We start from the raw sequence: 26,865 nt of genomic DNA, 5'->3' as shown, positions 1-26,865 counted from the left end.
ATTCACCTTGTTTCTCTGCTTTGCCTCCTTCGGCTGCCATCACTGTTAGCACCAGAAGTGCCATCACGGCCACCCGTGTCCACTGCTTCTGTCCATTCATTCTAAAGAGAGACAAAAACAATTGTTAAAGTAAAAACATACTTTCTTTACATCGTTAAGTGGAGTGCTGTTCAGTGCAAATCCGGGAGTTATTTTAAAATGTCAAGTGTCCCTGGATACTACGTATAACATGTTGATTAACTATCTTCTACATTTTAAAACAGTGAGTTTTGAGAACCCCTTAAAAATGTACCTGGACATGCCACATGCAGCTGTTTCGTAGAACAGCAGGAAGATGGGAAAAGTAATAGTTGTCCCAAGTCTCATGAGATATAGGGGAATAGCCTGGGGAATTTCCATCTCTCATCTGGTGTCATTTCCACTGTGCTGGATTCCAATATCAACATTTTGATTGTCTGCACTGCCACTACACTGTCAGTCACGGCTATATTTGCTGTCAATCTCAGGGAAACCTTGTCAAAAGTAGATAAAGTCAACACACACGTTTGATTTGATTTGTCAAAACTCACAAATATTCTGTGAGGGAGGCTGAGTCAACCCTTGGTGACAATATAAGATTGAGGCGGCAATGTGGCAGGCTCTTTATTTCACGTTTAGTAGGGTTGACTGCCATTATTAGTCTGTATACTGACCTTATGAAAGGTAGCCTGTGGAGTTTTTGACCTCTATTAGTGCCCTTGAGCAATGATTTTATGAGTTTTTTTTTCACCCCAGTTTAATTTTGTTTTATGAGTGGGTCCCCGTTTGGTTTGTATTAGGAATCAGTCCCTATTTAGCACACACACACACACACACACACACACACACACACACACACACACACAAGGATTCATGTCTACATACACATGGGTGATGCATTGTAATTTCCTGTGTTTTACAACCAGATGGCAGTAATGACCCCAGTAATGCAGCAATGTGCGAAAAAGGTAATAAGGAAGAATAGTGCTAGCAAGTAAACATGCAGTTTTTTTTTTTTTTCGTTTTTAAAAAGCTTAGTGTTTATCCTTAACCATGCATTCACACCAAAAGCTATGAAGGCGATGAAAGCATCAAGTATTCAAAATCAATGTAAATGACGCAATGACACGTGATGCCACTTCGGGCGACGCGGTCCGAGTGATAAGATCGCTGAAGCATCCATCGCCTCATTGCGCGTGTGTCGCTTAAAGTTGTAAAATTTCGAGCTACAATCAGCGTTGACAGGGCTCGCCAAAGCCGCCATTGATGCAGTCCTTGAAGGAAATCAGACTGTGGTTAGAATATAATAGATATAACTATGAACTGTGGATGGCAGCGACGTGCCTTCAGGCATCTAGTCTGCCAGAGATCCAGAAGAAGGTGAAAGCTGTAACTGCAGAGTGAAGCGTATCGCGGTCTGATCTACAGGAAATCGGGCAGCACCTGTACAGCTACGGAGGTTAAATCACTGACGGCCTGATCTCACTGCAACGCAACGGCTCTTTTAAGAGCCACACACTTCATCTGAGAACTCACTTCTGTTCTTTTAAAAGCATTAAGACCGCTGGTTAGCACTAGCATAACTTTCCTTTTAGCACAACAGCAGTGTAGGCTGAGCCGGGATGAAGCGATAAAGCGATGAACAAAAATGTGACAGATGTGAGCAAGTTCCGGGCGGTTTAATCTCCTCCGTCATGTAAACAGAAACGTTGTCTGTTTACAAGACATCTCCACAGGGCATATTTAACGGTAGCGGGTACTGACCAGGTGTGACCGATCGTTAGAAAAACTCTTAACATGAGGACCAGTTCAGAATCAAAATCAAGTTATATGACATCCTTTCTTGCATATATAAAATAATACCGCACTGCGTTGGATCGTGATCAAGGACACGATGCTATACAACTGCAGTTGAAAGCACAAATGGGAGGAAATGGTGACTATTCCAGCATCAGTCTGAGGTGCAGAGGCTTGTAGTTTGAGAACCTTGTATTTGGAGACCAAACAGCAAATTATGCAATAGTTGCTCGAGAAAAGATTACACCTGCTGCACAAAAGTAAGAAAAGAGCAAGACGAGTGGGATTAAATTGCCACTGTACAATAAAGTGTCATAGAAAAAAATGTCATTAGTCATCTGTCTCTTTGTTTGCAGAGAGCTGCTGACATTTTTGAGCTGGTTTAAGGTTTTAAAAAATCAGAATCATAAGTTCCTTTATTATTTGATCCCCCAGCTGGTTCTGGATCAGCAGAAAGCTGTTACTGTCACCGTAGCCAGCCTGATACACTGTGATGAAATTATTGCAGAAAACCCACTGTCTTCTACTTTCCTGTGAGAGAGAAATCCTCCAGCAGCTCCGTGAGAGGAGAGACAGCATGAGACTGAAGCAATTACCAAAAAAAAAAAAGCTCCCCTGTGTTCAAATTCCTGCAGACAGGTTGATCCTGGTAGGGAAATAATATCCATTTGTCAGTTTTAATGAATCATGAGCTGAGCCCTTCCCGTCGCATTGTGTACAGAACTTTTTATTCCCAACTTTTCATTTCACTTACTTAAGACCTCACACAAGTCTGTTTAAAGGACAGTGGGAGCATCTGAAATTTACATCAGGTATTCAAACCATGTATTTAATTATCGGATGTTATTGTAGTGCATTCTACCTAGGATTTAATGTCCCCCAGCACTTCTTAGAAACTCATAATGAGGCTTATGGTGGTGCCTGTAGTCTGCCTGGCAGGAGAAGTCGTCTGATTCCTTTCCACAATTGATTTTATATTTTACTGACTGTGGGAGGTAGTAGGCAAACCCTGTTTTGATTAACTATTTCAGACTCCATCTGATGTTTTTCTTCTTTTTATGTTGACTCTTTTTAAGATATTCCAAACTATTCATCTCCATAACCCGAAGAGGGGAGACGGAAATCATTGAATCCCAGCTGTAAGAAGGGCGTACAATGAGTTCTAAGAGTTACAGAGAGAAAACCTGATGAAAGCGTCCCGATAAAGATCATTTTCCATGAAAAAGGCATTCTGGCCTTTCAAAAGATAAGAAAACCTTTTCCTCAGTTAGTCACACACAGTAATGGGCTCCTGGTGCAGTGCAGGCATAGAAGAGGACGGGGTTGATGACTTTGAATGAGCACTCCATACAGTAGCTTGAAAAAAAAAAAAAAAGTCCTAGAATTAAAGTGAATTAACCATTTCCTCTGAAGCCGGAGAATCCTCTGAGACGTCAGGTTTCTTCTCTTCTTGAAGTTAATAAATTAAATGGAAGTCTCTCCCCGGCCATGTAGCTCCTATTTCCAGAGCTTGACAGCACCTATAATGGATGACAGGGTGGATCGAGGCATTTGACTGTCATTCAGCAGACGTGTGCTGCCTGTGTAATGCTTTGATAAGAAGCGCGGGGGATTGCCAGCTTAAAGTACATCTACTTGTGCTTTCCAATAAATGCTCTCCTCCTCCTTTTCTTCAATACACGCAGCTCAACACTTCAAAAAGACACAATTTTCCTTACCAAGTCTTAGCCCTTGAAAACCTGACCAGAGCTCACTTATTTTCATGACTCGAACCCCCATAATTTGACTAAAGCAATGAGGTTTTATCTCAGCTCAATTCACCATGGGTCACATCATCCTTCATCGTCGCCAACACAGAGGTGGCGTTTTGCCCTGCGGGAAATCTTGCCCTGTGTCTTTTCGGGGAAATACTGATGAATTTTGCAAAGTTCTTAGACGTATTTCAGCGTTCAGCTAAAGTTGATACACAAGTAGCCTGTCGAAAGGAATAAAACCTCATCCCTCATCTTGTCCCCAGATTTTAAGATAGATATGTGATGCAGTATATTGCCATACCTGAAGGTCTAGTGAAGTGAAACTCTTCAAATAAAAAGGCATTTGATGCCTCAGAGGCTGTAGTAAAGGTTTAAGTTTCAAAATATATTTTTCTAAAGAGTCTAAAGGGGGCGTCCTGGGTTTACTACAAGAAATTACTTCAAAGTCACACATCTGAAAACTACTCTTGGAATAGTAAAAACTATAAAATATATATTTACAAGCCACCAAGATAGATTTTATTTTGCTGCCGTTGATGTGTGAGAAACATGTGGTTAGGGTTCGGGGTTACATTATTGATCAATCTGCCAGTTATTTTCTTGATTCATCATTTAGTCTAAGAAATGTTTGGTATTTTTGCTCAATGATAACTGGGCAGATTAATAGACTGTCAAAATAGTTGCAGAATCACCACATTCTCAATTTTGTCATCAAACTATCACAAAAAATTGCTTGAATTTAATAAATAACACACTATTTGAGAAGAGAAAAAAATAAGGTCCCCAGTTCAGGGCACAAAATAAAAGTCTTGTTTACATATTTTATTTTGGGGAGCCAAATATGAGCACATTTAGCGACTGCTTGCAACTATGGTCAGGAACCCATGGCTTATATCTGCTGTACAGTATGGTTACGCTCGACTTGACTCACTCACACCGGATACTTTCTTCTACTTTTTTTCCCAAGGCAGATAAGTACCCCTCAGCGTAGGAGGGAAACTGCTGTGACATCCTAATCAACATGATTAGATCCTTTTATTATCTTTGGGGGCCAGCCATTTTTTAAAAATCTGAAATGATTGGATAAAACGAATTGTGTTCACTATTAATGATGATGTGGCCATTTAAAAATGTGGGGTTTGTGCAGGATCTCCCGTGTCGTTCTGGTGTGGATTCTCTCCAACCTCTCTGATGAATCAGTGGTCTGAAGTCTTCTAACTCCACCTTACAGTATCGTGCTTAGCTGACTTTTTGCTACCACCTTGGTAGAGATTTTTCAAGAGTACTATCCTCAACTTTTGCTAACTTAGAGCCGTGCTGTATCGTGATGTGGCCATTTAAAAATGTTGGGTTTGTGCAGGATCTCCCGTGTCATTCTGGTGTGGATTCTCTCCAACCTCTCCGATGAATCAGTGGTCTGAAGTCTTCTAACTCCACCTTACAGTATCAATTAATTTAAATTCAATTGAATTTTCAATTCAATGCCAAATCATAACAATTGTTATCTCAGGACACCTTACAAACTAGGTAAAGACCACACTCTATGACTTATTCATGATTTACAGAGACCCAGCAATTCCCCCGTAGAGTACGGTGGCAACGAAAACCTTCACTATAACAGACAGGAACGTCAGACAGACCCAGCTCTGTGGAGGACGGACATCTGTCTGCACTGACTTGTATCGACTTAGCTGACTTGAAATCTCTACCAAGGTGGAAGCAAAAAGAGTACCATCCTCAACTTTTGCTAACTTAGATCAGTGCTGTATTGTGATGTGGCTATTTAAAAATGTTGGGTTTGTGCAGGATCTCCCGGGTCGTTCTGGTGTGGATTCTCTCCAACCTCTCCGATGAATCAGTGGTCTGAAGTCTTCTAACTCCACCTTACAGTATCGACTTCGCTGACTTGAAATCTCTACCAAGGTGGAAGCAAAAAAAAAAACTTTCCTCAACTTTCTCTAACTTAGAGACGTGCTGTATCGTGCAGTGTAAATGTGGCAATAGGAAAGTCTAATGTAGAAATCTAGTAGAGGTCCACACTGAGCAACGACGGAAAAAACAAGAACTGAATGTTTGCAAACCTCACACCTTGAGGGTTTCTTCAACTGGAACATCAGAAACATCCAGTGATCAGTGTGTGGCTCATGAGCTAGTGAGAATTAGTCCTATCAAACCCTCCATTTGCCCCATTGATCCACACACAGCTGTGGGTTCCCAGTTAAGGGGAAGGAGGAGGAAAACCAATACTGCCTACAAATCGATGGACCTTCAGTGACTCCTTGTGTGCTGCAGCATATACACACAAGATGCTCCAGCACTCCAGAGCACAGACAAACACCAGATACAAAATGCTTCCAATCTCACTCTCTCATTAGGACTGATGTAATCCCTGCCGGGTACATGAAGGAGAATCTATCTATACTATCAGATCCTTTGCTAACAAAAGCAAGAGGCAATGGATGTGACTGCAGAAATAAAGAAGAGAGCAGTTTAATAAATCACTTAGAAGACCCAAGAAGTGGAATCACTCGCATTATTAGCTGTACTGACTGAGCAAAAGAGATTACCGCTATTGCCACTCTGAGGAATGGATTTTGGTTTCCTTAATTTAAACCATTAACCTATCCTCTGCAAAACTCCGTACCTAATCAGAGAACGTGTCTAAATACATATGGGGATCATGTAATCAAGCAACCGCCCCCTCTGTGATGTGCTAATGATGAACTCAAATATTATCATAACACACGTGTATGCTTTTAATATCATTTTGCTGCACATGAATAATATATGCTTTTTAATAACTCTTTGCCCCTGGAGGTAACAAATCAAACAATGTTGTTTCCAAAGGCAAGACTTTCACACATCTCGCTGACTCATCACGCAATGCTTGGAGTAAATATGATGTGATCCTTTTTTGGTTTCATATAATGATATTTTTTAGGCATAATATGCCTCTGACTTAAGTCATATGGTGCATTTAAACACCAGCAATAGAATAAAGCAGCACACATAATTTGAAAATACAGAATAATTTATATCTGGTTTAAGTAGAAACCATAATCGATCATTTGTATCAAATGTTAATGTGAGGTCACTTGTATTGATGAACCTATAGAGAATTATTACCACAATCTGCAGATCTTTATAGCAGGTTTCAGCTCATTGTTTGGCTGTACAGCCCCAACCCACTGTTTTGGTTCTCTCTCACCACTCTCATAGTGCTGTTACTAGCTACAGCCCTCAGCTGTTTTCAGGGAAAAAGCTACTGTACACTACTCAGCATCAAACATGCACGGTGAGTAGTCATGTTTCCATTCAGTTGTCAAGCTAATTTAGAGCAAACTCGCAAAATGCAAAATGCAAAACTGTTTTGAAACAAATAAACTAGGCTACGCAAAGCATAGTTTTGTCAGAAGTAGGCACTTTACGCATGGATGTTAAGTAAGAAGATGAGGTGAGGTTGCGAACTGGAAACAAAACGAGTCACCTTGACCATCTTACCCATCAACGGGAGAAAAGTGGAGCGAGTTCTTCAAGAATTGGTTTCAATTGGGCACATTGTCATTTGTCTTTCATGTCAGCGAGCATTGGCCATGTTTCATGCTGTCCAGAGACGAAGACACGTTATGGAACGTATTCCCATCAAGGGGTTCATATGATTTTTATGATGTTCTATTTAACGCTGTGAAACGGTGACCTGTAGGGGACCTGTACTTATATTCCAATCAATGAAAGAGGTTACATATTCAACTTGGGATGAGATTTTCAGCCAATTCTAAAAAGCCAATGAATTCATTACATCTTCTGTGATTAATGGAACGTCAGGAAAACATGTACAGGGTTCTGCTTTCAGTCCGGCGTGCAATATATAACTGTTGTTCTATTTCAGTAACAGGGGACATGCCCTGAAAGCAGGACAGACAGGAATAAGCCACCACACTCCACCCATCTCATCTGTAAAGTAAAAAGAGGGATGGCAGCCAAACATGTTCTATGACGTAAGGCTGATTTACTGTACGGTACACAACACTGAACAACAGGCCAGTGTAAGAAAAAAGCAGAACTCCCATGTGCACTTTGTACAAAGTATAAAGTTGTGCATGGCGAGGATGAATCATGCTGCTATACGCATGTTTTATCTTGTGCAATAAACTTTTACCCCCTAGCCTTTTTGTCTTTTCATGGCTATTTTCCGTTTCTGTAGTCCATATCAAATGCAGGTGAAAGTAAAGGTAACTTAAGTTGCGCGCCCACAGTTCACTTCTAAGAGGTTAAGACTGGTCTCAGGTGGAGAAGACCCCTCAGGTCACCGAGGTCTGTTTCACTTAAAAAAATGGACCTGGAGAAAGAAGAAAGAACTGACCGTATTCACCTCTCTCTTCACTGTGTGGAAAGAAAGCATCTGACTCACAGGTCACAGTATAAAACACAGGCCCAGCGAAAAACACATACACATATAGCTGAAGAAGGGCCATCACAAAGTCTTGCAATCTAATAGCAGTGAAAAGGAATCGCTGAGGGAGGAGTTCACCAAACCATATAAATAGTTCATAAACTAACCATTGAGCTGCTGTGTGCATCTGCAAGCTTATGTTGCCCTTTGTCCACTGGATGTATAAATATGCAACCGTGTGCTAACATGTACACTTTTTTTGTTGCTCCCATATGGCAGAAAAATATATTTTTTGCTGACCTCCATTTGGTATAGTGATGTAGAAGAATAACTTATATCCAAACCCATTGGCTATTGGTCTGATGACAATTAAGCCTCTGAACTAGCCTGCCTCCCAAACTTTGTCCTGCTGTGTATGAGATAACTACCTCAGTAAACATGTTCCTAATGAGTTTGTGGCCTCAAAGGCTACTTTCAAGTCTTCTTCATCACAGCATGACGCTTGAGATTATTGTCCCATTTTGAGTAAAATGGACGATAAAGTAGGGTACTGTATGATTTAGGGCGTAGCTATCTTGTGATTAAGTTGCTACCACATTGTTTGGGTGTTGTCCAGGTTTTCGTCTTAAAACTTGACCCTTTCGCAGTGTGTTAAATTTGATTTTAGTATTTTGGTCGCGTAACAATGTCCCGTTCAGTGGTTGGTTTAACTTTGGGCGCACTCACACTGTCCTTCCGCACCGGGCCAAAACCGTTTTTTTCGGGTCAAGCTGCAAAGCTCCTGTCAGCTGGCCGTCCACGGCCCGTCTGAGAGAGGTGGGCTTTTTTAGAGCGCGTTTGCACATGTACGAGCACGAGCATGCGCACCTGTACGAGCACGAGGCCTACGACGGTTTTGACGTAATTTATGTAGAAGGACGGACCATGCGCGGACATTTTAACAACAACAACAATGGCGGCAAAAGGTTCACATTGGTGTGATGCGGAGGTGGAGTGTTTACTGCAGATTTGGTCGATTAAAATATTCAAAAACAGTCGACAAGACGCTCAAAAACTCTGAGGTCTATGGAAAGATTTGTAAACAAAGCGACGCATCGCGATGACGTCAATCAATGCGTTTGACATGTTACGGCGTGATGACGTATGGACAGCAAGAAGCATTTGCGCGAAGCCCAGGCAGTGTGAGTACAAACAGGCCTGGGGTGCGGGGGGAGAAGGAGGGGGGGACAAGTACCCTAAAGTCCGGGGCGCGGAAGGACAGTGTGAGTGCGCCCTTAAAGACACTCTAAATCGTCGGCTGGTCATTTTTGCGCCTTTCTAACCAAGCTAGCTTCTAAGCATTTGGATAACTTTCACCCTCTCTGTCGTGATTGCGTCAGGGCAGCCCCCCTCTCCTTTTTAGTCTCTGTTTTTGTCTCCCTCTGTCTATGTTTTCCTGTATGTGCTCCCCTTTTGTGTTCCCTGTTGTGATCTCGTTTTCCCGGCAAGTGTTTCCAGTTGGCTCTAATCACCTGCCTCTCAGTAGTATTAAGCCAGTCCTCAGTCTCATTCGGGGTCGGATCATACTCTATACACCCAGATGTCTCCCTGCGTACCTGTCCTCTTGTGTTCATGCCTCGTGTCAGTTTGTATCAGTTCTCTTCTTGTTTTTTCCTTTGTTTTTAGTCCACCTTTTTGTAACTAGGTTTATTAAATTTGTTAATACTGTCTCCTGAGTTCCGTGTCTGCATTTGGGTCCCATCCTCCGTGTCTTCTCCGTCACCCCACGTGACACTCTCATCCAAATATGGTCACTTCCGGCTCCAAAAAACCAAGATAGCAATGGTAGTCCACAAACACAGTTCACAGTTGTATATACAGTCTACACTAAGGTCAGTGTTTGTTGTTGCTGCTGCCTCCTATGTTATTACTGATGCTGCTTTCTAGGAAAGTTTTTACTCCAAATAATCTCAGTTGGACAGTTGCCTGTATCCTCTTTCTTGCAATATTGATAAACCTTACCCCTGTAATCCATATGTTTTTGTGTGGGTGCATATTGGAGCTTTATGCCTGTCTTTAGATGCGTCTCTGCTTGTCTGTCTCTTTCTAGTCAATACACTTCTCATTTCATCTGGGCTGGAATCTTTCAAAAGCGTCAATACTCAGAACAAGAAACATTTCAATCCTTTCATTACGCCTGTGTCTAGGTGAAGCATTCACTCCTCTTCTGAATGACAACTACTAATATATGGGGATTTCTTTTCAAGGGCACATAGTTGCATTTGCTCTCTGTAACTAGAGGCGATCCAACAGTGAACCGTAAAGAAAAACATGTCAATAACATGTCCAAAATATCCAAGTAAAGACAGGTTTGCCAGGGAAGGGAAAGCATCAACAGTTGTGTAAAGATTTTCACCAGGAGTAGACAAATACATGGTAAATCATATAAGATGACACTAAGAAAATGCTGCTCTATGCAATAATCCCTCTGGGTTTAATAATGCCTGCTACTGAAGAAAAGTGATTCATTTCTCATAGGGCCAGGACGCCTTAATTGAAGTACACCACCATTTCTCATGTGTTTAGGTGCAGATGATTAGAGGAAAATACCACTTATTTTCTGACTTGTGTTTTGTAAAGGTCACACAGTGGGAGGGAGAGTGTGTGGAGAGGGTCCCCGCTATCTCTTAGAACAGCCCAGGAGGAGTCCCCAGGGAGCCATGCTCCGGAACAAAAACAGCATGTGTGTGTGTGCGTGTGTGTGTGTGTGTGCGTGTGCGTGTGTGTGTGTGCGCGCGCCTGTCTGTCTTTGAGTGTTTTTGTGTGTATTGTGTTTGAGGCCATGTCTTGAAAAGTGAGCTCAGTTGGAAGAGCGGGCCAGAATGATGGACTTCTTCAATGATGAAAAACACAATAATGGATGACAAACAATGGCCTCTGTGAGAGCATCGGAGCTGAAACGGCTGAAATTGAAGACTTCTATTTATGCGTGAATGCCTCCATTACGCTGATCATATTATATCTACGCCTTCAAACACCCACTCAGTCGCTTATCCTCCTACTCATCTCCGGGCAGCCTTTTTCTTTATTAGTAACACTCATATGAAGACATTATAAGTCCCATACTGTCACTGGTATGACAAATTCCAGTAGTTAATGATTACCCTTCTTTTTAAGGATTATAAAACTGCCAAACCATAAATATAGACTGTGTTAAACTTTCTTTGCAAATGCAGCTCCACTGCCTCCCTCTCTTTATATCTATTCATGCTTTGTAATGTTTCAGTCATGCTTTCACATGGGGGGGAAAAAGGGATGTACAAAAAGAGCCAGGGGGCCACACAAGTGGATTAAACTTTTAATAAGGGCTTCTTTTCAGTGGTGACCGGTTTGAAAATACAGAAAAACAAACGTGTTTTTAGCCCTGACTCAAGGGGTAAACATTTCAAACACATATTAGAGAATGTTCAAAGTCAGGACTCAGTGACTGATAGCCCCAGACTTTGAATGATTGCCACTGGAGAATAGATTTTCTTGGCAGTGACAGGCATACTCCATTTTCTTTCCATTTTAGTTGAAGATTGGTAAAAAGTAACAAGCATGCTGCTAATTTTCTCCTGAAAGGTGTGGTCAGATTTACATTCGTTCACGCATAGACAAGATCATAGATTCCATACCTGCCAACACTCCCTATTTTCACAGGTTCACATGATTTTTAAACCTTTCTCCCACTGTGCCCCTGATGGGTGAATTCTTCTGCTAATCCCCCGATTTCCTAATGATATATAACCATTGAAAAGGATGTTACTGTGTTGGAAATTAGTTGCCAGATTGGACTGAAGGACAGCATTATCATTTTCACAAATTGCAATGCACATTACACTTAATTTCGTTGAACCTAGCAAGTCTGGAGACTGTGTCATCAAACTCACTGTTCTCTTACATTTCCCGTACGTATAAAAATGAGAAGTGACACGCAATTTGTGCATTTTTCACGTATTTATTGCATGTGTATTCCAAATATTCCCGATTCTTAGTGGTGGACGTACTAAACCAAAACACAACCCAATTTGAATCCTAACAAAGTGCTATTTAGGCTAAAACCGGTCACAAAATGGTTATTTTGGTGCCTAACCAACACCAAAAGGAACTATCGCAGCCCACTTCCGTTCACACTTTGTACAATATAAAGTTTTGTGCGGAACTATTCGTACGATTTCATACGAATCTGTTCATGAGTATACGTTGACTCACTCAACCTCTGCCTTTCACTCCGACACGGGATGAAACTAAGTGGTTACAGTGCAGCGCTCACTTTTGTTTTGGATGTTATAATCTGTGGTCTCAGTGTCACAGAGGTCCGTGGATACTGCTGGTAGACAATATCCTTACTTTCAGGTTTATAAAATGAACCTGAAGATTCGATTATATTATATACATGCCACCATCGGACAGAGAAAAGCACACTTCACACACACCTCATATTTGACCTGTTGTCTTTTGATGATTTTTTTTTTTAACATTTTGTAGGCCTTGGAATTTATTTTATTTCAATGTTAGTTTTACATTTAAGACAGATTTAAAGTAATTTTAGCAGGTATGAGATTCTTGAAAGGATTCTCTTGCACACACACAGCTGCACCAGTATTTATGAGTGTATATATATATGTGTCAGTGTGTGTGTGTGTGTGTGTGTCTCTGTGTGTGTGTACAAAATGTCAAAACTAGAGAATGTGCTGAAAAAGGCTTCACAGTGTGAATGTCTTGAGTCAGCAGGTTTGATCATTTTTGATGATGCTGATACGGGTGTAAGGTATTCACACAGTCGGCCATTTTCATCCTGACCATTAATCTCCATTCCCCTCAGTGAACAAAGCCACAGCTGAAGCACCTGCGCGCAGACTGACAGTAGGGGGTGTCTTATCACCAGCCCTCGCACTTGGGCTTTCCTCTCTGTTTGGAGGCCTTTTGATTGCTAGAAATAGGATTTTTACCCTTAAGATCTTAGCTGTCTGGACCCAGGACCTGTGCAGTCTGATCCCCCTGCAGCCACATACAGCCCAGAGCTCCGTCCCTCAAGCCCCACGCTGTTAGCATCAACAGTCAGCGCCTCCCTCTCTCCTCTCGCAGACGCTCCCTCCTGCCTACTCTCCAAAGGCGCCAATTTAGAGGTGTCTGTCTAATTGAATGGGCAACATTTATCTTTATTCGAGTGTGCGTCTCTGTGTGTGCGTGTTCGTCTCAGGAACCCGCTGAAAGCACCTTGAGTCACTTGTTCATTAAAGTATGCTGGATGAGAAAGCCTTGCACACAGCGTGGGCAGTTTTGTCTGCCTGTTGATTAAGCCATCCCCCCCCCCTCCTTTTCTCTCTTCCACCATGTCTGCCGCGCTCTCGCTCTCACCCTCTGTTCTTTTCTCCACTTCTTATTCAATGTATTTAGCTGAGAGATATTCAGAGAATTTGTATTTCCGTCCACTTGAGCAATGTTGTTCATATCTCAGAGTTTTTAATTTTGCTTGTAAACAGACTGTGGTTTTTCATATTTGGAGTGGAGCGGCAGTGACAGCTTATTCATGAGCGCAGATATCACAGTCTCCTTAAAAGTGAGAATCCACTTAATGTGCTGTGGAATGAGGTAAATAATGCTGCGGCAGATATGTCTCATTCATGAATAATACAGTATAAAAATGCTAAATATGAATACCATTTTTTCATGCAGTCTACAAGTTTGATTGGAGCTCTATTTCGAGTGTGTATATGTGTACATAAAGCATTTGTGAAGTGTTGTGCTGCTGACGTTTACATGAATGCCAGTAGCCTTAGTCCCAAACCTATTACATAATCATGCAGAATCACTTAGAAAGATGTACATTAATTACTGCACCACCTGCAAAATATGTCTTTTGAATATGAGGAGTTCATCTCCAGTAGGCTTAAATATGGCGGCAAAAAGTGTTTAGTGGGTTTCTCTCATAGCTGTTCCACTCTGTTCAGAACAAAACTAGGCTTAATCAGCATTGTTTCTATGGTTAACACTCAGCAAACACCTATTTACTACAATTTATACCATGACCTGGGTGAAAACTCCATTCCAATTGGCTGCAGGGTGTTCATTAAAAGGTGTTAATGGAGACCTACTAAGTAGTTCCAGTTGAACTCCGTTCACCTTTCTAAAGGAATGCACCTCCATTTAAAATGTGTAAGCAACACAACAAGCGAACATCTCATTTACAACACTGAGTGTAGTCATTCACCGCCTCCTCTCAACATAAGGATGGAAACTGTGACACACAAGATGCAAGTGTGGCCAAACTAAATGTTTTAACGGCAACGTGCGGCCAGATAATACCCGCGGCCAATCAGTAATAGAGTGTGATTCCTATGACACGTTGAACCATGTTATGAAGAATGTACTCCTGCACAACACATGAACACATCTCTCGAGCGCAGAAAAATGTAATATATTTTGGCGAGTGGCACTTTCGGCATAACACAGCCCCTCTGAATTTACTTCATCTCACATCCTATTTGCTTTTCAACTTACTAACGCTACTTCATGCTGCGGGCAGTTACACATGTCGTACCATTTGTTTGTGAAAATCTTGATTTGGGAACAATTACATAGCTGGATAGCTAGCTTGTCTTGCTGTTAAACCTACTGTCAAATTCTATTAACTGTTTGTCAACTGTCCGCAATGTGTTTTGACTTTGAATTTCGTTAGCGTTAGCTCTGGTAAATGGACTTGTACTTATATAGCACCTTTCTAGTCTTCTGACTAAGGCGATTTCACACAACTTGTCACATTCACCCGTTCACACAGATGGCAGTGGACATCTTCATACCACCTAATCTAATCTAACTATTCACAGCACGAAAAGCAATTCGGAGTTCAGTGCCTTGACACATAGACATGCAGACCGGAGGAGCCAGGGATCGAACCTCTCGAATGGAAGATGACCCGCTCTACCTCTGAGCCACACGCTCATAGAATGACCAATCTGGAATGACCTCCCATTGCCAAGTCGTATCTAAGGTTCATCCTTTTTACTGGAGCAGTAAACAACGTTTCCATTCCATAAGAACCTCATGGGATGGGAATGATTGTTCCAGGTATTAGTCAAACCCTCAGGTGATAACTGAGTTACTTTGTGCATAGAAATATTTGAAAAATGCACCCACTTATATTTCATGTATACAATTCAATGCTATATGTTTGGTTTGCTTGTTTTTCATGTTTATATTTATGTAGGCACTTTCAAATCAAGTCAAATTCCTTCTAATGAAAATTGCCTGGCAATAAACATAATTCTGATTCTGATTCTGATGAAAAAATTAAAGAAAGGTTTCAGATGTTTTTGTGGGATGGTGCACTTTGTGGTGTCTAGTAATGTCCATGGCGTGACGTGGACTGCTGAATTGGAACAGCAGTTGGGCTGCAACTATTGACTTTTCACAAAGTAGCAGATTGAGAAACGGCTAGTCTGGTGTACTATGGACTCTAAACACTACTGCAGTATGTATTGTCCAGCAAACACCTCATGTGAAAAAGATCTCCTACGCCTGTGCTTCTCCGAAGACGGTATAATCAGCTGTAAAACATATTTTTTTTGTGAGGAAATGATGCAGTAGCAAGTCGACAGTGGTGGTCCTGCCCAGCATCCATCAATTCCTGATGATGGACACCTCATTGCGCCTCCCTGATTGTTTCTGTGAATTCCACTGTTTGTCGGTACGTTTTTAACCAGGAAAATAACTTAATATATGTCATAAAGAAAATGTATGGTATACTTAGTTCAGCTTGAGGATTCTGTGATTAGGATGTGATCATGCATGAACTGAACACCTGTACTGCACAGGAGGAGAAGCTCTATTCAGATCTGCAGGTACAATATATTCTAATAGCCACATTTTGTTAATGTCTTAAACAAGAATAAAAGTGTCAATAGACATCTTCCAAACTACTTTTGCAGCATATTCCACTTCAGTGCCGGCCCTCCCTATGCTCAGCATTACTGCTTTTATCTCAGTCCCAATGCAAAGCTACAGAGAAGGTGCATGTAAGCGTGGCCGCCTGTTCTTTTTCCATCCATTTTAAGCCGACCACTGTTCTCCACAAAGGATCGATTTAACTTTACACAGTCTTGCAAGTCACCCTGAGTTTATATCAAACTATTCACATACAGTCCATCTATCTCTCTTTTAAGTTACATTACTTTTAACAAACAGATTTAAGGCAAAAGACTTATTAAGAAACAAGATGACTAACATGTTTGGATCTTGTCTCACAGAAAAGTTGACTTGGAGAAGAAAAATCCTCACAAGAAGCCGGCACTGAACTCAATGGTGTTAAGATAAAGTGCGTGATTGAAGGTTCCTCACACTTTCATATACAGCCTCACACACAGAGGGTTCATAGAGAGTGACAGAGAACAAAAGTTTGACTGATGATGCAGTTGTAAAAAAAAAAAAAAAATGCAAGGACTTGGACCAAATCAATAAAATTTTAACTATCTGCAGTCTCCAGAGCTTTCTTTGAGTAAGAAGCTGAGAGACGTTTCACTGCTTTAAAGTCTGTACGCCCGCCCACTCTGCACAGTTGTGTTATTTCAGTGTTCCTATATGTGAGTGTTTTTATGAATGAAACAAGTATTTAGTTTTTGGTTATTATTATGATTCTCATGGAAAGAGCTAGAATAAGAAAATTCTATTATAAAGACACATTCAATTATTACAAGATAGACAGCTTTAAGATGCATGCACTGGTTTTGGTCAATACATCTAAATCCCAAAATTTGGTATAGTGTGGTATTATAATTATATTTATTAGATTATAAGTATAATCTCAAAGTACATTTTTGTGTTGCAGAATTCTAAAATTTAGTATGGTGGCAAAATTCACACCCACAAACAACAAAACATTATTAATCAGGATCCAAATGTTGTTTGTTACAAAAGTTTCACAAGTTAAAAATAAAACTTGTTTTCAGAATCCCAAATTTGTGTAGTCCCCAAATTTGTGAATGTGCAACCAAATCCCAGATTTCAGTTTATATAAAATGCATTAAATGAGGTTTATTACTAATAACAATATACTGTTTAGCTTGTTTAGTGTAATTACTTGGGCTTATATGGACCTAGTGTTATAACGTAAAACTCATGTTTGAATGAGGGAACAGTGTGTGGAGAACGGGAAAAAATTAGTTGGTTCTACTTTGTCATTGGGTTGAGACATGGTATGATTCTTCTGGTATTGAAGATAATGGAAGAAGGAGACTAAGGGCGCACTCACACTGTCCATCCGTACCGTGTCAGAGCATGTTTCATGGCTAAAGTCTAGTTCATTTGACCAGTGTGAGTGCAAGTGTTTGGTGTAGTGTTTACTGCAGATTTGGTCGATGAAAATATTCAAAAACACTCGACAAGATGCACAAAAACTCTGAAGTCTACGGAAAGATTTGTAAACAAAGGGAAGCATCACGATGACGTCAATCAATGCGTGTGACGTGTTACAGCGTGATGACGTATAAGCAGCAAGAAGCATTCGCTGAGGCCCAGGTAGTGTGAGTACAAACGGGCCTGGACTTGTCCTGTACTGTGCTTTAGGGTACTTGTCCCCACGCTCCGTTGGGACAAGTACCCTAAAGCACGTGGCACGGTACGGATGGACAGTGTGAGTGTGAGTGACTCACACAGGCGCAATACAACTGAACCACGCCCAGGCACGGGCCCGGTTGAGAGAGGTGGGCTTTAGTAAAGCTCGGATGCACATGTACGAGCACGAGTGTGCGCACGTGTACAAGCATAGCCCTGATGTGTGTTTATATGCGTCTGTTCTCCATGACGGACATTTATAAAGATGCCGCCGAACGGTTCGCAGTGGTTTGATGTGGAAGTGTAGTGTTTACGGCCGATTTGGTCGGATGAAAAATATTCAAAAACAGTCAGACAAAATGAAATCTCCGAGGGGTGATGACATATAAGCAATACGCAGTCCAGCCGTGGGGAGGGAGGGGGACAATCGCCCTAAAAGCCCGGGGCACGGTACGAATGAACAGTGTGAGTGCGTCCTAAGAAGTATCTAAAATTAAATGAAACGTTTCATGTTCTAAAAACTTCAATATTATTGTTATAACATGACAATCGTATGTTGTAATAAAATGAAAATATATTGTCATAACAATACATTTTTCTACAATTACAATATATTGTACTGTGATACTATGTTTTTTCCATTTCTGACGTGACAGCAATATGCTTCTTTTGTAACCGCTGCCCCAAGTCTTAATATGCTCATAGCACTCCCCCCCCAAATTTGTCATTTGTCAAATTATTTATTCCTACAGATTATTCCTCTGTTAAACAGAACAGAGGAATAATCAGATTGGTGGTGGCTGTTGGATCCCAAGAAGTGTCATGTTTCCCTTGTGCAGGCTGACTCTAATTTGAATAATAATGACAGCAGGCTGAAAGCTTAGTGCACCACCACAGCACAACCTCAGATTGAGCGCATGACTCCTTTATTGAATACCACACACCAGAGAGTGAGATTGCTCATCCTCTGGATTTAAGTCTCAGATAACCTACATCAACCACCTACACACACGCCAACATTTCCCCACAGAGGTTTACCACCCACTTCACCCAAACCAGATGTCACACTGCGAGGCTGAGAAGGGAGCACGACTTCAGCTGCTGGTGGAGAGATAAAGCCTCCAGTTACCTGTAATCCCAGCCCAGCTTCTCACACACAGCATTATGGTCGCAGCAACACGTCTAGCAGCAGAATATAGGACAGGGCTTACCTGAGACTGAGAACACGGAGCCACATACAGTGCGTCTGTCAGTATTACCCCCCCCCCCTCCCTTTCCAGAGATCTTTTTTTCTTTTTTCACCCTCTCTTGCGTTCGCTCCTGAAGTTTGAGCTTCTGCAGATGGCTCTCTTTTCCCCGGATCATCTTTCATTTATTTCAAACAAACCACAAACCTAAAACTTAGGCAGGAATTCTCCCCCCGCCAAAATCCAATGAATGAATACTGTAACAGGCATCTGCGGTTTGGAGCTGTAAATCTATGCTTTCGTGGGCCGAGTATGGGATGAAGAGCAAAATCAAAAATGATTTATTTTATTACTTTGTAGGTGCGAACAGTGCACACACACTTCCAGGAGTTTTGTTTATTTCACTCACTGAGTTATGATACCCACAATAGGATACAAATTTGCGTATGCTCACATTTGGATACGAGTCGTACAAATATATTGTGATGCAGTGCAACATGACAGCAGTCACTACATTGCCTCCAAGTCAGTGAGGCATATATACCATTCTTTATGAGGGCATGATCCTGCTTACAAAACCATCTTAAAACTGTAGTTAATAATGACTGGACATTATCAGTTATTGTCAGTACAGTCGCTGCTCCTTTGCGTTGAAAGGAGCCAGTTGAGGTGGTTCGGGCATCTAGTAAGGATGAACCCTGGGCGCCTCCCTAGGGAGGTGTTCCAGGCACGTCCAGCTGGGAGGAGGCATCGGGGAAGACCCAGGACCAGGTGGAGAGATTATATCTCCACACTGGCCTGGGAACGCCTCAGGATCCCCCAGTTAGAGCTGGTTAATGTGGCCCGGGAAAGGGAAGTTTGGGGTCCCCTGCTAAAGCTGCTGCCCCCGCGACCCGACCCCGGATAAGAGGCTGAAGATGAGATGAGATGAGATGGATCTACTTTACCGCTTGGTTGGCTAAGTAGGCCGTTATCATCTATAGGTAAGCTTCATCACTCAGCTTACTTCATTAAACACTCAAAGCAACTTCTGTCAGATAATGCAATGTGAAGAGTGACAATTTCCACATAAGGATGGTTTGGGTGGGATGATCAGACAAACACAGGACATCAAGTTTCTGAATTAAGCTTCTATTACTAGTGCATCAACGTGCACACACCGTATCTCTTAATTGGAACACAGAAACAACATCTCTGCTGCTCTGCTCTCTGTTACATTTATAGAATGTAAGTCATATTTTCCTTAATGTAATATTCCACCCATCCATTTTGACATAACCGCAACCCATGCATAATTAAATGTTTTTGTCCTGTGTAATGCCGAAAGTCAAATTTGATGCTTTTTTTTATTACGTGGGCTACGTAACTTAACTTTTTTACGTACGGTTCCATACGTAATGGTCGCAGCTAACACCATGAATGTAAGGCTTTTTTAACCCAAACCACAATCTCATCCTAAACCTAACCAAGTAGTTCTGTTAATGTTCACAACCGGACTTCCAGAGCCATTAAACGTTATGCCAAGGGGTCCACACCAATCTCTAAGGGTGTGATTATCATGTAAATAGATGATAACAGTAGGTGTAGCAGTTATTGAGTGATAACATTTGAAACAGGCAGTGGAATTTGGACAGGTAAGATTTTATAAATGTGCCCCCAGAAAAAGAAGCTTAATACAGATGTAGACAACTCTGTCTGCAATGGGTACAGCAGAAAAAACAGATGTTTCTGTGAGTGTGATGTCCATTGACAAAAGAAAAGGTGTTCTGCAGTGGGACACCCAGTTGTGTCAACATCTATGTCAAATAAAGCCAGCCACTAATCTTGACTTAATAGTGTAAAATGGAGATTAACGGCCAGTGGTTGGACATTTTACAAGTTCCATTACGCTGTGGGTGTAGGATGTGCTGCTGTCTGCAGTCAGAATATTTCATAACCTACATCAGTTGACGGATATTTTTATCCACAACACATTGCAGCATAGTGACAGGTAGATCCTTCCAGACGGATTGATTACAGATTCATGCATTAGCTTCTGGGCAGAATAATGTCAACTAATCTTAGTCAGAAAGTTATTAGTTTGAGGCAAATTCCAAAACAGAATAATCCTCCTGTATACATTTGATTTCATTTGGTATTTCTGTTTTATTATCTCCAGAGTAGCGTGCGGGGCTATAAGCAAGTTGGGAGAAAAGATGCGACTGTCAAAGGATTCATTAATGTTCCTCTGGCCCCCCCCTCCTCTCACATTCTGCATGCAGGTCTCATCTTGCATCTTGAGAGAAGCCTCGGTGACAATGGCGGCAACATTAGATTTCAAGGCATGCTTAGCCGCACTGTCCCCGAGTCGCGCGCGGGATGAGAAGTTGCGACTGTCTGACATTGACACGAGACAATAACTGAGAGCAGTGGGCGGATTGTGTTTGCTCACTTTAGCAAAACAAATTGTGGTGTACAGTTTCGACAGCTCTTCCCCCTGTTGTGAGGACACGTAATGTCGCGTTTACAGTATTAGTGTCACACTGCCGGGATAGATACTGGAGTGTAGAGTATACTATACATATTTCCCAATCCCGTTCACCCTGGTGCTCTCTTGAGCCCACGCACTGTGAATCAGAGGTGCTTTTATGTGTTTCTTTATGCAATCTTGAAATGGTGCAGGTATATATTTTCTATACAGTATATATATATATAGATTCTGATGAATAACAGAGATACAGTATGGGGTTTCTGTTTTGCTGAAGCTCTCCGGTCCTGTCGGTTCTCTTGCAGCTTGTGTGGCGGCGGAACAAAGCTTGACTGCAGATTACGAATGCCTCACAAAAGCAAACAGTTGTACATTTCCCTCCAGGCTGAGGCTCACCTCGGATCACACAGCAGCAGCGGAGAGAAACAGTTACAGTTCAACATCTAGGGGATGTACATCACAAACCCTCGACCAGTCAAGCTCCACCCTACAAGCGATGCCTAAAAAAAGGCCTATTGATTTTAAAATAACAGTAATAATCTCTCTCTACAGCCCTTTGAGTCGCAGCATTACCTCGATATCCGTCCAATTTCAGGGATGACTGCAACCGAGCGAGCGTAGGCCTTTTAATCACCAACCTGTGCGATTTGGTAGGAGGCAATCACGACTGGTCATTTTCAACTATTTTCTTCCAAGGACATCAGCTGGTGACCCTTCAATTTGTACCACGTTCGTGCCCAACACATGTGGAATCCCCGCACGCACATCCCAACCGTCGGATTGATTCCCGTCTAATGTTTGAAATGTTTGCTCGATAAATATTCATTCACACGTTGTTCCCAGGTGGATGACCCGCAGAGGTTTAGGTGCACCGTTGACTAACTGTTTCTCTGCTGCTTTGGTTTGGGATTTGCTCCTCAGATATCATCCTGTCTGTAAAGTTATCCAGACGGACTAAGTGGGAATTTGTCGTTTATGTCCTTTTTCTAACATTATTTGCAAAAACCGTGGCTGAATAACAAACACGTCAAATGGATTTTATTTTCTGGAGAAATGAAATAATGAATATTTACAGCTCCTTTGTTTTTACTCCTTTAAATAAAATGGCTTGAGGTGTGAAATTGTGCGGTAAAAAGCAACTTTAAATCGTTAATTCAAATGTCTGAATCTCATTTTTCTCGAGTGAAGTGGGGAAAAAAAATCAGTATGGGGAGAAAAGTTCATTCATTCAATGCACACAGACTTATTCTACGTTTTCTACTCGTCTCGTTGGACACGTTAAATAAATAAGGGAGCCCACGTTTCAAAAACTGCAAGTGAATGTGCATCAGAAGTAATGATTTCACTTCATTCTAGTCACAAAATCTTACCAATTTGAGCATAAATCAAAGGGAAAGGCATGTCTGAGGTTGCGTGTGTTATTTTGCACTGGACAGAGAAACATTTTACACCTTTTCAAGGGAAACTAAAGTTGCACAGCTTCAAATGAAATCGGTCTAAACAGTATCTAACTGTGACTGGATTCTAACCTGTGCTAACACACTAACATCCTGACACTTATTCTTCTTTTACACTTTATTCTTGTTGATAGGTTAAAATGTTTTTGTATAGTTGCACTGTCGTTATTTGCTGCTCTGTGTGCCCTGAATTGCCCCCCGGGGACAAATAAAGTTTTTTGAATTGAATTGAATTGAATTGAACTGTAAAATAAACCGCAGGTCACTCTTCAAGGCTATTAACAGGTTCAGCATCCTCACACTTGTCTTTTTTACTTCCTTTATGACTAACACTTTTATTACATTAAGAATATGAACAAACATGAAACAAAGACACTAAAGGATAATAAACACTCATATGACTAAAGAACAGCAAACTAAGACTCCGCACCGTTGTCTTGATATCTTCCACACCTCCCCTCTTCATCACTAAATCAGTGTTTCATTCCTTTTACAGCACTTGGTGGGTGTTTGAAATAAGATTTTCGTGCTAAATGATGATTAGAACGTCCCAGCCCCACTTCAATTCTCCACATGAAAGGGGGGGAAAAGCAGCTTATTTCTGATGACTCAACCACGGAAAATAATCACACCTATTCAGTAAAGTCTATTTTCTTCTTAATGTGCGGCAGGAATTGGAAGCCGGGGACTTTGTTTTGATGGGGATATTGTTTTCTTTTGATTTAACTGTCAGTAGAGGGCTCTCATGATCTATCCGTAATGGCCCTGACCTCTCATCCGCACTCTATTGCACCAGTGTCACCCGCCATCAATGTAATACTGAACAGGGCTTTTCTCTCCCTCTTTACTTGTGTTTTTCTACTTCAAACAATGGCGGAGATGGCTTTAGTGCTTTTTCTTACCTCACTGTCAAAAACCATTTGTCTCTTTGTTTCCTCGTGCTCAATGTCCCATTGATTTCCTCCCTGTTACTCTCCTGCTTTAGACTGGACTAAATGGTATCCCCTCCCCTTCACTGTGACCTCCACTGAGGGTGTCCAAAAGCCTTTTTTTGTGGTGTTGCTGTCATATTGAGTGGATGACCTCATCAGCTACACACTGGCCTCTACTGGGTGAAATAAGTTATTGCCTGAGGAGATGGAAATAGAAAGGATAGAGGGTTTTGGGGGAGATGGGGTCGTCTCTTATCTTTTTTAGATGCTGCATACGGGTTCACGTTCATGTTAATGGGTAGTTTTGGGGTTTCCAGCAGCGCAGAGAGTAGAAAAGCAGAGTTTCCCTGCTTCTCCTGGTGAACTCACGTCTTCTCATCTCCCCCCAAAACACCCCTTTTGGCTGCCTTTGAATTACCTGCACTCATCCCTGCCTAAATTGTTCAAATATGTTAGAAGTTGATCAAACAGAAAGGCTTTCGGAGCACACGGCCGACAGAGCTTTCCCCTGTGGGCTGTTGGGGAGATCAGACATGAAAACAGGGAAAGAACAAAGGCTTGTCGGGACTGTTAAAGACACCCGGACCATAGCAGCCCATCAAAATTAATTCAGTGAAACAGAACATGAAATACTCGCCGACTGTAAGAACCTCTCCAACATGTCTAAACTCTCCTGTCTCTCAGTAAATATGGTGAAACGGAGATATTTACATGAGACATGAGCCTTCCCTCATTCTGAGTAAATACATATGTATATAACAAATACTGTCTCTGCAAGTCATGCTTTATATAATGAAAACCTACACATTGTAAGTGTCACATTTAATCATAGTCATTTTAACTGATCTGTGTATTTTTCACCCACTTTGAATGTTATGAGACTCTTTCATTGCGTGCCATTGTTAGTTGTCATTGGGAGTAAAGCTAGGCGGTACGGCACAACTCTTCCTCCTTATTGGCTCAGAAGGCCGTTACCATCTATCGGTTAGCTGTTTCACCACAGGCCGTAGTAATTACGATGGGAGCAAAGGCGTGTCAGGTGACCAATTATAAGACCCACAAATTCCGCATAGGGAGGAGATTGGTGTGGATGGATGGGTCAAACAAACAAAGGACTTTCACCCAAGAGACCGCTGTTTGTGTCCTGTGTGAAAGCAAAAGTCAATCTTGACTTTGTCTGACCTAACCAAGAAGTTTTGTTTCGACCATTTACGACCATTTCAGAGTGCAGACAATGAGCATTGTGGAGCATTTAGTGACTAAAGAGCCAAATGTTTCCTACACGAGTTGGTGGAGACCAAAACAGAGTAAAAAAGATTCACATCAGGTGACCAAAGACATGCTTCTAAATGAATGCTGATGTTAGACCGTGTCTGTCGGATGAACAGGCAGCTGTTTGCGAACACGTTATGCAATACATCTTTATAGGTTCATCATTCATTATTCATTTCAACAGCAAAAACAAAAGAAGTTGTAATGAGAAACGGAATTGTTACAGAGGAATTCAACCTTATCAAGATGTAAAGGGCTACAACTCATTATCAGGGCGGTATAATTCTGTGTTGTCGCTGTTTTATGGTTAAAATACAAAAAAACGGCTTATCTTGTTTCTCTATGCAAAACATAAGAACATTTTCTATATCTATCAAAGACAGACTGCTATTTTTAACTTGTTTACTCCTGTTTGCAATGATAGTGTCACTCAGTTCCTACTCTGCCAGGCTCTGCGCGACCCTCAATGAATCAAGCATAGCTTGCAACGCACTATATTCCAGCACCCAGTGACAGTCTTATTTCCAGCCATCGAGGAAGCAGGGGGAAAGTTATTTACTGAGAACGGTGGACAGAAGGAGATTGGACATCCCTGATCTGTCAAGGACATGACTTTTGGCCGAAGCATATCCTTCACTTTTATTGCATTGTCTTGGGGGCCATTTGGCACGAGGAGATGGAATTGGGAGGCTAACATGGCGCATTACCTTCATCTAGCACTGTCTTCCACCGCAAAGTTTCCTGGACAGAGATAAAGTCCAGTCTGTAACCTGTAGAGCCTGGAAACACTCTAACAATGCTTTACAGAGGTTGGCCTTGCTCTCCAAAACAAACTGCTGATCTGAAACAAACAGTTAATAGACCAACAAACCAGTATAAGCTGCTGCACTGTCTGGGGGTCAGACAGTGCAGCAGCTTAGGGACCTTTAAGTATGGGACCACAACTTAAAGGTCCCATACTATGCTCATTTTCATTTTCATACTTGTATTTAAGGTTCCTACAAGAACATGTTTACATGCTTTGCTAATGTTTTAAAAAAGATACTGTGTGTCTGAATATACCTGTATTCACCTTCTGTCTAAAATGCTGTTACAGCTCCTGTCTCTTTAAGACTCTCCTAAAAAAAGCCCAGTCTGCTCTTATTGGTCAGTGTTTACGGGTCTCAAGCATGCGCTCTTTGGGCCTCTGCACCGTCATCGCAATAAGGGAATTACTGTAACAGCACTGTAGCAAGACTTTCTACCTATATACTGTATAGCATAGCTGTGACATCACAACCATACAAAAAATCCTGATGGCTCGTTTAAAGGCACACTTTCTGAATACAGGCTGTGTGCATTTCTCTGTGGATTAAGAATTTTAACACTTTTATAAAGTTTGTATAGCCCCTCGACCTGCTTTATAATAGAAAACATGAAAATCACATTACCATATAGGACCTTTAAAAAACAGCAAACAACTTAAGCAATCATCTTTTAAACATAGCTGATATCAGCTGGCTGAAAGTTAATTGAACACCTGTTTTCCCAAAGAGAAATCTTGCCTTCACACCAAATTTAATAAATATGTAAATAATGTTTTATACGTGCTTTCCTTGACTTGAGAGAAAAGAGAAAAATAGAGAAAATAAGACAGTAATTGTCATGTAATTGCATAGCATCAAGGTCCCTAGAGGATCACCAAACAGTGTGTGAGTGTGTGTGTGTGTGTGCGTGTGTGTGTAGGAGAGAGAGAGAGAGAGTTGAGTTTTAAGTGTTGAGCAGTCACTGAGGAGGGCACGCGTAAGACCGCAGAGATCCACCGCCTGAAGTCCTCTGACGTCAGCTGGAGAGGCTGATGGGAATTCAATACACAGCATCCACACCACCTAATTTATTCCACAATAAAAAATCGGCTGCAGCTTGCTGCAGTTCCTCTGACAATGAACGGGCAATGAACGCTACTGAAGATTACAGATTATTTTCTGTGAATCTCTTTTCACTTATTTGTTAAACGCCTTAAATAAGCGTAGAAT

At 41.5% G+C, this 26,865-nt stretch overlaps 1 protein-coding gene across 1 annotated transcript in view; it reads right to left on the bottom strand.

Annotated features, from left to right (window-relative positions):
* The window catches only part of ptn (pleiotrophin), a 53,212-nt gene that overhangs the window by 14,445 nt on the left and 11,902 nt on the right, over positions 1-26,865 (bottom strand). The window contains exon 2 of the mRNA XM_083935439.1: positions 7-101. Within this exon, the coding sequence (XP_083791565.1) occupies positions 7-100 (94 nt within the window). The 5' untranslated portion in view covers position 101. The remainder of the gene's footprint in view (positions 1-6; positions 102-26,865) is intronic.

The sequence above is a fragment of the Echiichthys vipera genome (genome assembly GCF_963691815.1).
Source record: "Echiichthys vipera genome assembly, chromosome: 20".
NCBI classification, from domain to species: domain Eukaryota; kingdom Metazoa; phylum Chordata; class Actinopteri; order Perciformes; family Trachinidae; genus Echiichthys; species Echiichthys vipera.
This window is presented reverse-complemented; position numbering and strand designations above follow the sequence as displayed.